The sequence below is a fragment of the Panthera leo genome, chromosome A3, assembly GCF_018350215.1.
Source record: "Panthera leo isolate Ple1 chromosome A3, P.leo_Ple1_pat1.1, whole genome shotgun sequence".
In the NCBI taxonomy this organism is placed as follows: domain Eukaryota; kingdom Metazoa; phylum Chordata; class Mammalia; order Carnivora; family Felidae; genus Panthera; species Panthera leo.
Window position 1 is genome coordinate 101277496 of NC_056681.1, and position 15843 is coordinate 101293338.

The window sequence follows — 15843 nt, forward strand, 5'->3', positions numbered from 1 at the left end:
CACAGGCTGCAGGTCGGGGAAGGAGTGTAGGCAGGACTCTGGGGAACCTCCTGCCGCTCTTCCAGAAGGTGAAACCGCTCATCTCCCTCACTGGACGCTGGCAGCCAGTCGGGAGAGCACAGGCCGACCCTGTGGATCCTCTGTACCCTGCACACATCTGCTCTGGCCCTCAGACGTGCTCGCTGAGTGTCCAGGTGGGTCTCAGTCATCTTACTGTCCCCAATGCCCAGCACCGGGACTCTTGCCCAAAGGGATTTGCTGAGTCAGTGCGTACATTTCCTGAGTCCAAGGTTCCAAACCAGCGTCTCCAATGTCTGGCTTCCCTTGGCAACTTCAGAGCCCAAGATGTGGGCCATTGACTTAGCTGCTGGCTGATCCTGCAAGGGAGGACATGTCAAGGAAAAACAACTTCCCTTCCCACTGCTTACCTTCCTGTAGCCATGAAAAGGGAGCCCCAGATACAAAAACCAACCTCAAGGAAATGCCTGCAGGGAATGTCACTGAGTGGGTGGGGGTGGGTGGCAGGGCAGGAGCCTGGGTTCTGAGCCCCCAAACCTGCAACCAATAAGCTGTGTGGCCTTGGGCAAGTCATTTAACCTCCCTGTGCCTCTCCTTTCTCGTCTTCAAAAAGGAGAGACAGGGGCACCTGGGTGGTTCAGTCGGTTAAGCATCCGACTTCGGCTCAGGTCAGGATCTCGCACTCTGTGAGTTTGAGCCCCGCGTCGGGCTCTGTACTGACGGCTCAGAGCCTGGAGCCTGTTTCGGATTCTGTGTCTCCCTCTCTCTGACCCTCCCCCGTTCATGCTCTGTCTCTCTGTCTCAAAAATAAATAAACGTTAAAAAATAAAAATAAAAAGAGAGAGACAGAATAGTTTAAGGGCAGGTAAGTCCTGACATCACATAACCTGACTTTGAATCTCTGGCTTCACCACTTACCTGCAGCAGCTACTTAAAGAGTTTTGACCATGGCCCTGTTATTAAACAAACTCTGTGGTCCTCAGCATTCTCATTGGTCAAATGAATATTAACAGTGTTTCCTCGGGGTGCCTGGCTGGCTCAGTCGGTAGAGCATGCGACTTTTGATCTCAGGGTTGTGAATTCAAGCTCCGTGTTGGGGGTAGCGTTTATTTAAAAATAAAACAAAACCCTATGTCTACTTGATAGAGTTGTTGCGAGTTTAAGATAGCTGTTGATTACATTCAATATTATTTATCTTTCTATATTTTAGGACAATGCCCAGCACCTAGTAAGTGAGTTATTATTATTGTAATTTTTGCCTTTTTTAAAATAATAAAGGACTGCTCTCCAGGCCTCCTGGGTTTCTGGTGAGGATCCCCAGACATCATGAATAAAAAAGCAGAGAGGAATTCAGTAGGTAGCTGGTCTTTTTGACCTTTTTTTTGTTTTCAAATCTTGACAGGAAATTCCTTCCTTCTCCAGCCCTGCCCGCCACCCAGCCACGCACCCCAGCTGACCACTTTCCATGACAAAAGGCCAGGTCACGTGGGCAGCCGGTTCTCGGCCCCAGAACCCGCAAATCCCTGCCTCAGGTAAACCACTGGGAGTTTCTTCTTTAAAAGCCTCTAGGTTTTTAGCTACTAGAGCAGCTAAAGAAAACCAGTTAGACCCTGTGGACTTAGCCTCTTTCCAAATTCTGGGCAGTCGCAGGGAGGAAGAGAACAGCTTTAGTGATGTTCCTCATGGCCAGAGCTTGGCCCACTTTGCTCTGGGAGGGGCTTGTCAGGGCCCTGGGAGCTGGAGAAGTTGGGGTGCAGTTCCTGAAGCCTCTTGGCCCCCCTTTCCTAATAAGTTTGAGAACAAGATTAAGGTTCTCAAAGTGTCCAGAAGGAAATGTGAATCCGGTGTAGTAGTTTTTAAAATTCTCCTTTGGCCCTGTCTTATTCTGGAAGGTACACTACATCCCAAAAGGCTGGAAGGCGCTGCCTTCACTTACTTATACATGTGCCCAAATGGCCTCAACCTGGGCTGCAACTCGACGTCAGTCCCCTGGTCCCTGGCCACCCCCAGAGAACGAAGGTCACTCATCTATAGGCCAAGGGAGCACATCTTTCCCTCTGCACTGTCCCAAACAACAGAACGTGAAATCTAGCTCAGATCCAGAATGTCTGACCTGGTTCTCAGGCAGACAACGTCACAGATGCAGGAAACTGGTGCCAGCTGTAGGGCTGGTACAGACTTTGACCTGGAAATCTCACAGGCACGGGCAGCTTCGTCGGGTAGCCTTGGGTCCCATGCCCAGCAGGAGGCAGTTCCCTGATAGAGACTTGCCCACCTTACAGCTTCTTCAGTCCCGGGAGTGGAGACTGAGCGGCCCTGCCACCCTCCGCGGCCGTTCAGCAGGAGAATGACGCGGATTCTGCTCTTTGCCTTTGTCCTCATAAATGCCATCATCCTGGCATTTCATGCCAACCACTCAGATCTAGATACTTCCAAATACGGGTTACTCATGTGCTTTTTGCATGCCTTTCTTTCCAAGAAATCCTTATGTCTGTCTCCATTACCGCACCCCCCCCCCAACCTCCGACCATGCCAAAAAACAAACAAAAACAAAAACCAAAACCCAAAACTCGGGTAGCTTATTGTTGGTCGAAATTATTCCGGCCTAGGTCTCTATTAATAGAAATAATTAGATGTCAAGAAGGAAGCTGCCATAAACAATCTATAGTCAGCAACTAAAATATTGAAGGAATCTACCTTCAGTGTGACAGGGCAAACCAGTGGATCTCAGTTCTGAGAGCAGCTGATTTTCTTTAGAAGAAAAGGCATCTCACAGGACAGAAACTGTCCTACACCAAAAACCCAGAGGCCTCCTTCATCCAGGGCTCAACAACTAGCCCACAATTTTCCAATTCTGGGTGTTAGTCTAGATCAGTGGTTCTCAAGCAGGGTTAATTTTGTCTCCCCCCAACTGGCCAGGAACATTTGGCAATGTCTGGAGACAGGTCGTCACCATGTGGCCAGGGCCAAGTGGAAAGGAGGCACTTCTAGAGTCTAACGGGTAGAGACCAGGGAGGCTGCTAAATACCCTGTGATGCACAAGGCAACCTCTACAATGAATTACCCAACCCTAAATAGCGGTAGTGCTGAGGCTGAGAAACCCTAGTCTAGAAACCTCGTTTTCCTGGTTTCTTCTAGATGGGGGCCCAGTCTCAATAGTTTCCTATTTCCTTGGCAGTGTGCAGTGATGGGCTGCCTGTGGTCCCATTGAGGGCCACCACACCCAGGGCTGCGGAGGCCACCTGAGGACTACTGCCAGCTGGTGAGACCTCACAGCACCATTTCATTCTGGAACAGAAGTTGTCTGGTACACTTAGGTTGGTTGATCTAAGACAGAACTGTTACTCTGTTAAAATCAATAAAATGCTCACATGCCTATAGACCATCCCCAAGAGTAACTGTTTTGTTCCAGCCTTTCAGACGTGGGCAGGTGGGACCAATCCAACGGGAACATCATTTGCTTTTGCTCTCAACAAAGTCCCTGTAGTGGCTTCAGTGTCATGCCCCTTACATCTCTATTCCTTTAGGACAAAGACGCTGAAGACAGAAAAACAGGAACGCGTAAAGGTGGCCAGAAATCATCCCACTTAAGAGTTTATTTCATGTGATTCTCAGCATGCAGTGTACTTTCTTGGGAAAAAAAAAAGTTTTTTTGTCCCAGTTCACATTATAAATTAATTTACAAATATAGAACTGTGTTAGAAATAATATTTATAAAAGTCCCTACGATTTTTCACATAGAAAAATATCCACAGAAACGGTTTTTTTGTACACACAATCTGGGGGATAGGTAGTCTCTTTGGTTGTCTTCGTCCATAATATTTAAAAAGTAACGGTGATGTTATTTATACCTCGATAAAACTTTAAAAAATAGTTTTCTGTATTGTGTATTTCAAAATAAAAATTTAAAAGCAATGCTGTGAGTCTTAAAAAAGAATACACAGGGAAAAGTTAAAAATTTTTTTTTACAATGTACTTACTTGCGTCCCGTTTTCTAAAAAAAAGTAAATCCCCAAACCAGCAACTCTCCTATCAAAGATCCAACAACAGGGAACAAAGGCAACTCAGGACATTATCAGCTGTTCCAATGAAATCAACAATTATCTACATTTTAATTAGCACTTTTTGGGTGAGTTCAAAAGGTGGCTAAGGATCTGCCAAGGACCAGACACTCAGCTGGGCACTGGGAGGGTGACCATAAAAACTATTCAAATGCAGGTACCTCTTGAGAAGTAAAAGGGAGTGCTAAAAAATAAATTATATTAAAAAATTTTAACAGACGGTTTATTAAGAAACTATAAAAAAATTCCATTTCAAAACTATTTTTTAATAACATTCTAATATTGTCTTAAAAAAATGAAAGATCTAGGACACACGCTAAAAGGGACAGGACACCAAGTTAACTAGGACAATGGTCACCCTGGGCATATGGCAGCAGAAGGCAGAGGGAGGTGTCTGTCCTTGATTGCTCAGGAGAACATCTGAAATGGTCACTTATTTCAATCTTTGGTCAAATGAGATGTAGCTCATTCCCACCCCCTGCACACTGTGTCTGCCTACGGATAACGGCACCTTTTGTTTCTCAGGACCAGAACAAATCTACCAGCACCAGCTCTGGAGCCAGACTGCCCGGACCTGATCCTGGCTCCTCGACTTCTGTGTGACCTCTTGGGAGATGCACCGGCCTCGTATAGAGAGCACAGGGACAGTAATAATACTGATCTCCCAAGGCTGCTGTGGGATCACACGTCGAGTGTGTCTGAAACGGCACTCCGCACAGAGCTTGCCTGGGCAGTTCTACTGCTGTTAGTATCCACCGGGTCCCAGAAGCGGAGCCTCAGCAGAGGTGATTTGTGAGCTGGATGTAGCTCGGAGGATTTGTGGTGTTTCCTGGTACAGTATTTTAAGAACTTTAACTGGTGGCAAAGAAGGCAAATGGAGGTTTTCTAAAAAAAAAAAAAAAATCCAGACACCTGACTTTTCCAAAATCAAGATGCTGCCAGGCAGGAAAGAACTAGCTGCCCACAGCGGCCTTCAGCTGGTCAGTCGCGACCGCTCCCCACTGCTGCAGTTACCAACTGCGACCTTTTTTCCTACCCAAGACACTTCATTCTTTTGTTTCTTAGCTGCCCCGTGGGCACATCTGAGCTTGTAACCCTGATATACAGCGATGAGCAAAACAGACGCAGTCCAGGCCCTCACAGGGCTCGCAGGTACTGGCCCAGAACAGAGGTGGCTTTCTCTCCAGGGAGGCCCTTCTCCAGAAGAAACCTGTGAAAGCTTGCTGGGCTGTAGAAAGAGTCATCTTCGACTCCCGTGCGCCTCCAGATGTGGCCAGTGGGCCCACGGGATCACCGGGGCTCCAGGGAGATGCAGAGCCTCCCTTCCTGCCCCAAGACCTACTGCCTGGGAAATCTGCATTTCACAAGATCTCAGGTGCGCATATGCAAGTCTGAGAAGCTGAGGCTGGCGAGTCCTATACCTCGGAGCCCTCGCGGGGGTAGATGAGGCTGTTGACCATGCTGAAGTTGTAGAAAGGGCTGCTGAAGGGGCTGCTTTGCCCCCCGCTGGAGCCGGCAGGGAAAGGGCTGCAGTAGGAAGGCCTCTGGCCGCCGCTGCTGGCGCCGGAGCTCAGCGGCAAGGTGTCCGGCGCGGCTTCCGAGACCGAGCTGGGGGGGAAGGCGCTGCTGGAGGGCAGCTGGGCCCCCTGGATCCCCAGGTGGCGGCCGCCAGGGAGCGCCCGCTGGGTGCCCCCACCGCCGCTGACACTCAAGGTGCTGAGGCTGCTGAAGAAGGTGTTGAGGCAGGGGGTGGAGGTGAGCAGGGAGCCTCCCGGGGACGAGGCGGTACTCTTGGTGCCCTCGGGAGGCTCTGGGGACTGGGACGGCCTTAGCAAAGCCGTCGGGCTGTCTCCTTCCGGCTTCGCGGCCACTCCCGACCCCAATCCTGAGGAGAGCCCGTCTTCCGACTTTGTGGTCCCTGGGGCCGCCGCGGAGGAGCTGCTGGCTTCGGAGCGGCGCTTCCGCTTCCGACGGAAGTTCCCGTTGTCAAACATTTTCTCACAGTTTGGATCGAGGGTCCAGTAGTTCCCCTTCCCTACGGGGTGGAGAAAGAAACCCAGGTCAGAGAAGGACCCAGTCCGTGCCCTCGAATTATTCAGCCCCAGTCCCGGAGGGAGGACGGGCTCTCATGAAACCCTGACAAACATGCTCAGTCCCCTCTACTGGTTACATTTATCCTTCCGGGGAGGTTTTATTCTTCACCTCCAAGGAGAAATCTTGAACCCAGATGTTCTGGCCACTTCCACTCTCTCCTGGCAGTACCTGCTACTTAAAATCGCGAGACCTAATTCTAGGCCCAAGACATTTTTAATGCCCCAACACCTCCCCCTCCAGACTCATGGGTGCGCCCTTGCAAAATCCTGGTGCTACTTAAACGTGAGCCTACATTTCTAGATTTATAAAAGCAGGCATGAGATTAATACCCATTTTACAGATTGGCCGTGAGGGTTCTGGTACCTGTTATTATTATTTGCTCAAAGGGTACAATATTTGTCCCTTAAAACAAAATCACTCCACCGGAAAAAGGCAACCTCAAATACCACAGTCATTTGTCTTGCCAAACAAAAATCACAAAAGTTATTACTGGGTAGTCAGTTGTTTTCACACCACCTTGGACAACGTGTGTTCAGGGGACAAGGGAGCTCCTGGAATCTACATCCCTCCCTCCCTCCCCTTCAACAGGAGGTGCCCCAGGTCTCTTCCCAGCTTTTCCTCCACCAGCAAATCTCAGACCAGAGCCCCATTTAGTGCATGTGGTGCTAGCCTTCTGCTTAGAAAATCCCCCTCACTATCTAGCATAATTGAGGGAAAAAAGATCCACCCTCTTGGAGGATTTTCTCTCTCAACAGCTTTTATCACTTCTGGTAAACAGAATCTTTGGCATTTGAAAAGTACTGGTAAGCACTTGTTTTGTAGAGTGCTTTACACGGGCAACTTCAGTTGCTCCTCTCAGCTCTGTGGAAACAGGCCACGTTGGTTAGTAACCTGCTGTGTTCCCAGTTAGCAATGGTAGAGCTGGGCTTTAAGCAGGCTGCTTCTAGACTCCACATTCTTACCTAAACACTGTGTTAGGTTGCCTGCGTGAACTAGCACTTATTCCTCCAAACCCAGGATCTTCAGTAACACATTTTTTGCAAATAGGTGCAAAAAAATTTTTCTTTATTCATACAACTGCCATCTGAATACCAGCACCTGTACCTATCAGGATATTTATATTGTGTCCCTTAGTACCAAGGGCTTTGACAAGATACTAGCTAAAGACGCTAACTTTTTAGACAGTCCAGAAGAATATACATGACCATTAACATGATAATCTCAGGTGCTTTAGGGGCCAAATGGGGAAGGTATCTAGAAGATACCTTCTAGAACTGTATGCCCTGTCCAATACAGTAACCACTTGCCACACATGGCTGTCGGGCACCTGAAAAGTGGCTCGCTAGGCCAAAGTGCCCTGCAGAATCAAGCACACACAGGATTCTGAAGACTTAATATCAAACAAAAAGCATAAAGTATCTCACTAATAGCTTTTATATTCGCTGTTGAAACAATATTTTGGGTTACTTAAAAATAATTCCACCGGCTTCTTTTTACCTTTTTAACGTGGCTGCTAGAAAATTTGCATTCACACATGGTTTGTACCGTATTTCTCTTGGAAAGCACCGCTCTCGAGTGCTTTCAAGGTGCGAACGCTCCAGAGCATTTACACAAAATCCTGCATCTCTTTTTCCTATCACGCCTCTGTCCCCACCTCCTCTGTCCCCAGCTCCTTCTGAAAACCTCAAGTAGAATCCTGTTTTCTCGTTTTTTTTGAGCTTTTCTTCGGCCTCCACTGCTCCTGTAGAGGAAAACCACTCACAGCGCTCCACTGTAACCCAGCCCTCCTCACCCGGGGGGCGGGGGGCTCGGATCAGAAATGCAGCACGCTTGGGGTTTTCATTTTTACATTTCTAAATAGTGAAGGCACCAAACCACACTCTGTAGGACCCAGCTTTAGTTCTCGGATTCCTCTATTCCCTGTCCCCTGATGCCTGTGCCACGACTTCAGTCGTCTCTCTCAAGGCGGGCGCCTACTTCACGAAGGACACAGAGAGGACCCTGGTGCAGGAAGAGGGTCTGTTAGGACCCCGGTGCAGAAGGACGTGTCTCCAGGGGCAGCTGGGACGGCCGGCTGTTGGTCGGTCTCTCACTACCTATTCCGTGAAATGTGCCGGGCTCTCAGCTCTCCTGAATCCCTTTATAGTCGTCCTTTATCCGAGAGCCCACGCGTGTTCCTATTCCTAATCTACCTGTACCTCGGTCCCTCCCTTCCACTGGCACCCAGGGGTGGCTTCCCGTTTGAGGATACTGGCTTTTTTTCGTTTTTCTCTAACCGGCCAGCCTCTGCGCGTGTGTGTGGTGGGTGTGAGTGGGTGCAAGGGGCGAGCCCCCCACCACCGGGCCCCCGCGCTCGTGGGTCCTCTGATAGTTCTCTTTGTCCTCCGGTTTACCCCCACCCCAGCCAGACGAGGTTCGGGGTTCGGGCGGTTGTTCCGTCCGCTCTGGCTCCCAGTCCCAGTTAGGAAGAGAAGACTCCGCATGGAGCTCCATCCAAGTCGGCCCCTGCCCGGGCGCCGCCTCCCCGCCCTCCCGGCCGGGGAAGCACCTGTCCGGCGCCCTCACCTGGGTCGTCCTCGTCGCGGGGCACCTTCTTGAAGCAGTCGTTGAGCGACAGGTTGTGGCGGATGGAGTTCTGCCAGCCGGCCTTGCTGCGCTGGTAGAAGGGGAAGCTGTCGGCCACGAACTGGTAGATGTGGCTGAGCGTGAGCTTGCGCTCGGGCGCGCTCTGGATGGCCATGGCGATGAGCGCCGAGTACGAGTAGGGCGGCCGCACCATCTTCATCAGGTCCTCGCGGCTGGCCATGGACAGCCAGCCCAGCTCGCCGGGCGCGGCGGGCCCCGCGGGCGAGGCGGGCGCGGCGGGCGCGGGCTGCGCGAAGGCCCGCTGCGCGCAGCCGAAGGTGCCGGCGGCGGGGGGCGGCTGCAGGAAGGGCCCGGCCGCGCCCCCGGGGGGCGGCGGCGGCGGCGGCGGGGCGCCCAGGTACGCGGCGGCGGCGGCGGCGGCGGCTGCGGGCGGGCCGCCCACGCCCGGCCCGTTGAGCCACAGGTAGGGGTTGGCGGCGGCGGCGGGCGGCGCGGCGTAGTCGGCCAGCCCGTAGGGCGCCCTGGAGGCCGGCGGGGCGCCCGGGGCGGCGGCGGCGGCGGGCGGGGGCAGGCCGGGCTGCGAGTACACGCCGAAGTTGTCGCCGCAGTAGAGGGCCATGTCGGCGGCCGTCGGCGGGTGCGGCGCGGCGGCGGCGGCGAGGGGCGAGCGGGGCTGGTGTCGCCGCTCGGGCGAGAGCATCCCTTTGCGGGAACCTCCCTGCGGCCCCGCCTCGGCCCTCGCTGGGCGACCGGTGCCGGGGCGGGGGTCGGCGGAGGCGCGCGGAGCGCCCGCGAGCCGGCTTCTTATAACCGTCTGCGGCGCGGCTCCTCCCGGGCCGGCCCGGGGCTGGGCGGCGGCCCGCGGGCCCGGACTCTCCACGCCCCCGCCACGCCCCACCTGCCCGCGCATCCCGGCGGAGCGCGCCCGAGCCCTCGCGCCGCGCGCCCCGCCCACCCCGCCCCTGGAGCCCCTCCTCGGCGGGCCCGGGAGCCCGGGAGCCCGGGGGAGGCTGGCGCAGGCCCGCGCCTCCAGGTTGAGGGCGAAAAGCACCCCACTGCCAGCCGACGTGTTCTGAGCACAGGGGTGGAATAAAAGGACGAATGTGGAAACCAGGAGAAGGTAACCCAAACAGTACAACAGTTTTCTAAAAAGTGCCCAAGATGAGTTTGGGTGGCCACGCAGACCACCTGCTTAGCCCCCTTTGGTTTTCTACCTCGAGCTTCTGCACCCTTTGTGATTGAGTTACAGGATTCACGGCCGGTCTCAACCGATCGGCTTCCAGTCGAAAAGAATAGACGCGATTTACAACTCTTTGGGGGCTTACGGTAGATTTTAGTAACGGGCATCCTTGGAGTGTCCCCATCTCCTAGGGGATTCTGTGATGGGAGGGACTGAAATTGGTTTTTAATTCTTCTAACCATGTCTCTAAACACATAACTATATGTCGTTCACATTCGGGAAGTATTTGTTCATTTTAAGTCCGGTTTGTGCAGTCCTTTGGTGCGATTTGTTTTCTTCAAAAACAGAAGGGTGTATGTTTTCAGAGACATTTAAATAAGTGGGTTCGGAATTAGCATTTTAAAGCCAACTGTAATTTAAACTGTGCAAGAAGCGCTCATTTACAAAAACGGTCTTAACGAATTATGGTATAGGACTTGCTTTCTACTTCTGTAAGTTTTGAAATGTGGTTCCTGCCCGGGAAAAAAAAAACAAAAACAAAAAACAAACAAACAAGCAAAACAAGTAAGATACTGTGGCAACCCCACATGTCACACAATCATTAGTTATTGGCTCCGAACAACAATAAGAAAACTGTTTCTTTTACAATTAAAATCATTCCTAAATATGTTCTTACTAGGCAGTGACAAGTCTGAGATACGCATTTAAGGGAGAGGGGTGGGGGGAAGTTTTTTGTTTGCCAATTGCAGACTGACAGTTCAGAATATTTAATAGTTTGGAAATCCACCCCCCTCTACTCCACTCTTATTTTCATGATATAAAGTTGGTTATGTACTTTACAGAACGTTATCATCATCTGTTATCTCATTTCTTAAAAACTGATATCCAGAGATACTTAACTAGTAAATTTAATACCTAAAATGCAAACCACAGTTCCAAGTAACTATTTTCTTCATCTTTTCTGGACTCAGAAAAGAATTATTCTGACCTCTAAATTCAGCACACTGTTTCTTTTACTCTCTTGACAAATGCTATAGAATGGAATAGTGTTTGTTTAATTGTATTTTGATTTAAGGATCTAAATTTGATCTAAATTTTTCTTAGAGAAGAACAACGTGTGTGTGTTTTCTCCTTTCCCAATAGTACAAAACAAAGTTGTTTTATTTCTTTTGGGATGTTAATAAAGATGACAACTATAACCCAGGAAATTTTAAGGCAATTTTTAATAAGTTATAATGCCCCAATTTAATATTTGTTCTTAAGTTTAAAGATCTAAAAAAAGGGAGAGAGAGAGAGAGAGAGAGAGACAGAGACAGGAAGTCCAAAAGAAAATCTAGAAACTGAGATGACAGTAAATTAGAAAACATTTGTAACCATCTCCCCTTTAGTAATTGATGTCCTTAAGGCTATCATACCCTCCCTTATTTTTTAACAAATTGCTTATGTGTACAGACTTTGCAGTTTTGCAGAGCTGTTGTTGTTGTTGTTCTTGTTGTTGTTTTAGTCTAATTCTTAACCCAATAGCTCCAAATTATTTCTGAGTAAGAGGCCATGATTGCAAATTATCATCTCTTGCTTTGATGAAAGGTTCTGCCTACCAGAGATTTTGTTCCTTAATTATGCATTATCTTTTGCGGACTTTAGTTTTACCTAAAAATGACAGAGCCACCTAGTGGTTCTTTGCCTGTGTTACAGCGTACATCTAGGCAGGGATCTGTAAGGTGTATACCCCCTCTAGGGATTTGGAAGTTTTACTTTTCTATCCGTTTTCAATCACATCTTAGTTAGATAAGGTTAAAACTATTATTGGTCATGGCCTGGGGTTTTTTAATGTCAAAGTTAAAATAATTTTTAATTCCTATTTTTTAAAATTAAAATGTAAAAGCATGTGGGTGCACTCAAAAACAGGATAAAAAAATGTACTTAAAATGCAAGCACCCAATAATAACATTTTGTCAGATCGCTTTTTCACAAAAAAAGATGTCATCAAGGCAATTGATTAATGCTTCCATGCCAATGTAAAACGGTGAGGCTGTTACATGTTTTCATCACTGGAAAATAAAACATTTGGGGAAAATACGATAAAAAGTAAATAAACTCTGGTGCCAGTGGAGATGAAAAATGAACCAGAGGAGGTGAGAAAAGAACTCCAGAAAACTTAGATTGTAATTGGAGAGTACAGTTTGGGGAATCATGGAGGGAAGATAACCACCAAAATATAGAAGGCTAATTAGTGCATTTGTTGTTTCCATGAGGAGAGGATAGATTAAGATGTTGCACCAACTAGAGCTGGACCCGCCGCCTCATTTTTTATTTACTGTCATGTTTTTCCAACTTTGACCCCTTAATCGGTTCCAGTTTTAGAGCTGGTAGTATCGGGGGCACACCAAGGAGCCTGTCCTGTCCTCTCCAGTCCATACCTCAAAGGCTGGGACCTACAGATGGAAACAGAACTCAGAGGGACCACGCATTTGCTCCTTTAGCGAATATTTAGGGCTCTACTTACTGACTGTAAGCATTAGTGGAAAACTGAGGCAGCTCTTTCCCCTCCAGGAGGACAAGCCTTCCACCAACTTGAGGTATGTCTTCTGTTCCAAGAATATTTTTCTCTTATAAGCCCTTTAAGTTGACCTTGGCCAGATTGCCCCTGCCAGTCACCCCGCTCAGCCACCTGGGAGTCACGGAAGACTGGAGTGAGCTGCAAATATGGAGTGGGGCAAAAATCCAACCCGGGGAGGTTCAGAAGCAAGGGCGTGACCCAGGGACCACCCAGCCACCTGCCGGCTGACCCCCAAAGTTCGAGCCCCTCTTCCTCAAACATTAGGCATGACGAGTGTAACAAAAAGGATGAATCCTAAGGACTCTAGAAACCTGAAACATCTGAAGATACCACAGAAGTTCCGTGTACTTAATGCAGAAAAAGAAGAGAAAAAGTACGGGCCGAAACAGTGGTGCTCCCACAATTCCTTTGAACAAAGTTGTTCATAATTGGCTCCTCTGCTTGAGCCCTACACCTCTTCCCCACCGCCTCACTCTCCCCTCCGCAGTTCTCTGGAATGCTTCCTGGCCTCTGGCTCTCCCTGATTAGCCCCGTTCTTGGGCTTCCTCGGCTCACTTCTCAGACTCCTGCTTCTGCTCCAGACCAGGCGCCCAGGGTGCCTCCAGCGGTCCTAGGACAGCTTGCCTGGCAGAGCCTGCCTGCACTGAATGCATCTCCCAGGATCCTCCCAAAGTGTCCTGAGGCCATCTCAGCTGAAGGCTGCACTTCCCTCCACTCTTCCGTCCTCGTCCTCGGGGCAAGAAGACCTTCAAGCCCTGCCCTCCCACTGGGTGGTGCCAGCATCTGCCTGGGTGGCTCATCCAGCCCCCTGGCCCCTCATTCCCAGTAACCAACTCCTCCTCTCCATTTCAGTCACCCACTATACTGGGTGTTCTGGATGGAGGATGGGGACTGGGTCTCTTCTTGCTCCCTTTTTTTTTAGCACTAACAATTAAGGAATGTGTGCCAAATACCTAACGCATTTAATTCTTCCAGCAGTCCTGTGAGATAAGAACTGTTAGTCCATACTTCACGAATGAAGCAACGGAGAGAAAGGTTAAGTGATTTAACTGTGGTGTCCCAACTTCTAAGCGGGGAGCCAGGATTCAAACAGTGCGGCTGAGGAGCCCGTGCTAATAGCACTCAGCTTTAAATGCCTCCTGCATTATTTCCTTAGCCCCTAGGCCAGTGCCTGACATTAGTAGGTGCTCAATTATTGTTTGTCGCTTGAATAAATTAAAAAGTTAAAAAGAGGGGAGCCCCGGTGGCTCAGTCAGTTAAGCATCCGGCTCTTGATTTCGGCTCAGGTCATGATCTCACAGTTCTTCAGATGGGGCCCTGAGTCGGGCTTTGTGCCGACAACGCTGAGCCTGCTTGGGATCCTCTCTCTCCACCCCTTCCCTGGGTGCTCTCTCTCTCTCTCTCTCAAAGTAAATAAATAAACTTAAAAAAAAAGTTAAGAAGCATTAAATGGTATAGCCTCCATGCCATTAAACGGTGCGACCTCTTTCCCTCTCTTTACGTAGTCTCTCTCACCAAAGGCAACCACTTGCCCTCAGTTTCTTATGCTCTCCTCCAGAAAATGTTTTGAAATACTTACCAGCACAGCTCTATATGTATTTAAGTATGTACAAAAATGGAATCCGTGTTGTTCACATGGCTGTGCACCTTATACTTGCATTAACACGTTCTGGAGAACTTTCGAAAACAGCCCGTATGTCCAAAAATCTACCTCATTTTGTTCACCTGGTGTTCCCTTTTTCATAGGATATTCAGTGGGGACCCACCAGTATGGCTGTATGGGTGGTTTCTAGCCAGTGTCTGTTCTGATTCGTTGGTGCCCCTCCATACCTGGTGGGCAATATTTTGAGTTTAACTTTTTTTTTTTTTTTTTTGATGAATCTCTGGATTATTTCCTTTTTAATTTTTTTTTTTTTTTTTTACGATTTTCATTTTATTTTTTTTAAGGAAGCTCTACACCAATGTGGGGCTTGAACTCAACCCCGAGAGCAAGAGTTATATGCTGTACTGACTGAGCCAGCCAGGCACCCCAGAATTATTTCCTTTTTATTTATTTTTACTTTTTTTAAATGTTTATTTATCTTGAGAGAGAGAAAGCTTGAGTGGGGGAGGGGCAGAGAGAGGGAAAGAGAAAGAATCCCAAGCAGGTTCCATGCCCAGCGTGGAGCCCAACTCGGGGCTTGATCCCGTGAACTTTGAAATCATGACCTGAGCCAAGATTAAGAGTCAGACACTTAATGACTGAGCCACCCAGGCGCCCCAGGATTATTTCCTTTTTTAAAAAAAATATGGCTGAATTTATTTGTGATAGTAAATTCCTAGCTGGGATTCGTTGGGTCAAAGAACCTGTACCTTTATAATTTTTTATTTTTTTATTTTTTTTTTAGAACACGTACCTTTAAATGTTTGATTCCAACAGATTGCTCTGCCAGAAGGTCCTGCAGTTCATATCACCGGCAGGTTCCCCATGGATGCCTATTTCCTTTCACCTTTACTGACCCTGGATTTGTTCAGGTCTTTTTATTTTTGCCGATCTTAAAAGCACAGAGAGGCATATCTTGAAAATGTTTTGGTCTGTTTTTCCTTAGGAACGAATTTACCTGGTCATAGGTCATTTTAATTTCTTTTTTTATGAACTGCCTGTTCTGATTTTTTGCCCATGTTTCTATTTGTGTGTCTCTAACAACAACAACAACAACAACAACAAAAGGTGTGTCTGAGCTTCTTGCAATTAAAAAACATTAACTTTTTTACTCCTGGGTGTTGCAAATCTTGGTTTCTCTGTTAAAACTGTCTCTTCTCTTGGAATCTGTGATAACACACTGTCCTGGGTTTCTTTCTTTCCTACATCTACCGAAAGGATGTCTGTTTCTCATCTTTCATTCTTTGCATATTGTTTTTTGTTCCCTCAGGTTCCTAACCTTGGTCTTCTTCTTTTCCTCTACATATTCTTCATGGGTTGCCATATCTACTCCCGTGGCTTTAATCATTGGAGTGGGCCTGGTTTGTTGTAGTTATTATTGCCTGTTTAGCAACGCTATAAAGAAACACTCTCTCATTACTCCCAGTTTTTGAGGTTTGCATGGGATGGGCTGGGGACTCAAACTTGGTCCTTGCCCATGTTACTTGTCCCTACACAAGTGATTTGTTTGAGGTGAGTGAGTGATTTGAGGTAGGTCATTTAAGATCTTTCTCAGGACTGGGGCGCCTGGGTGGCTCAGTCAGTTAGGCATCCGACTTCAGCTTGGGTCATGATCTCGCGGTCTGAGTTCGAGCCCCGCATCGGGCTCTGTGCTGACAACTCAGAGCCTGGAGCCTGTTTCAGATTCTGTGTCTCCCTCTCT

At 48.7% G+C, this 15843-nt stretch overlaps 1 protein-coding gene and 1 long non-coding RNA gene across 3 annotated transcripts in view; one reads left to right on the forward strand and one right to left on the reverse strand.

The window, feature by feature from the left end:
• Positions 1–3951: 3951 nt before the first annotated feature.
• On the reverse strand, positions 3952–9577 carry FOXI3 (forkhead box I3). Its single transcript, XM_042932966.1, has 2 exons — positions 8739–9577; positions 3952–6114 (listed from the first exon to the last, which is right to left on the reverse strand). The coding sequence occupies exons 1-2, from the start codon at positions 9457–9459 to the stop codon at positions 5495–5497; spliced, it is 1341 nt and encodes a 446-aa protein (XP_042788900.1). The 5' UTR covers positions 9460–9577; the 3' UTR covers positions 3952–5494.
• Positions 9142–15843, forward strand: part of LOC122216305 — a 56608-nt gene continuing 49906 nt past the window's right edge. For both annotated transcript variants that reach the window (XR_006200822.1, XR_006200821.1), the window contains exon 1: positions 9142–9222. This is a non-coding gene — a long non-coding RNA (uncharacterized LOC122216305). The remainder of the gene's footprint in view (positions 9223–15843) is intronic.

Coding starts and splice junctions, on each gene's coding strand:
- FOXI3 (XM_042932966.1), bottom strand. CDS start 9,459: ATGCTCTCGCCCGAGCGGCGACACCAGCCCCGCTCGCCCCTCGCCGCC. Junction 6,115..8,738: donor CCGCGACGAGGACGACCCAG/GTGAGGGCGCCG, acceptor TCCACCCCGTAG/GGAAGGGGAACTACTGGACC.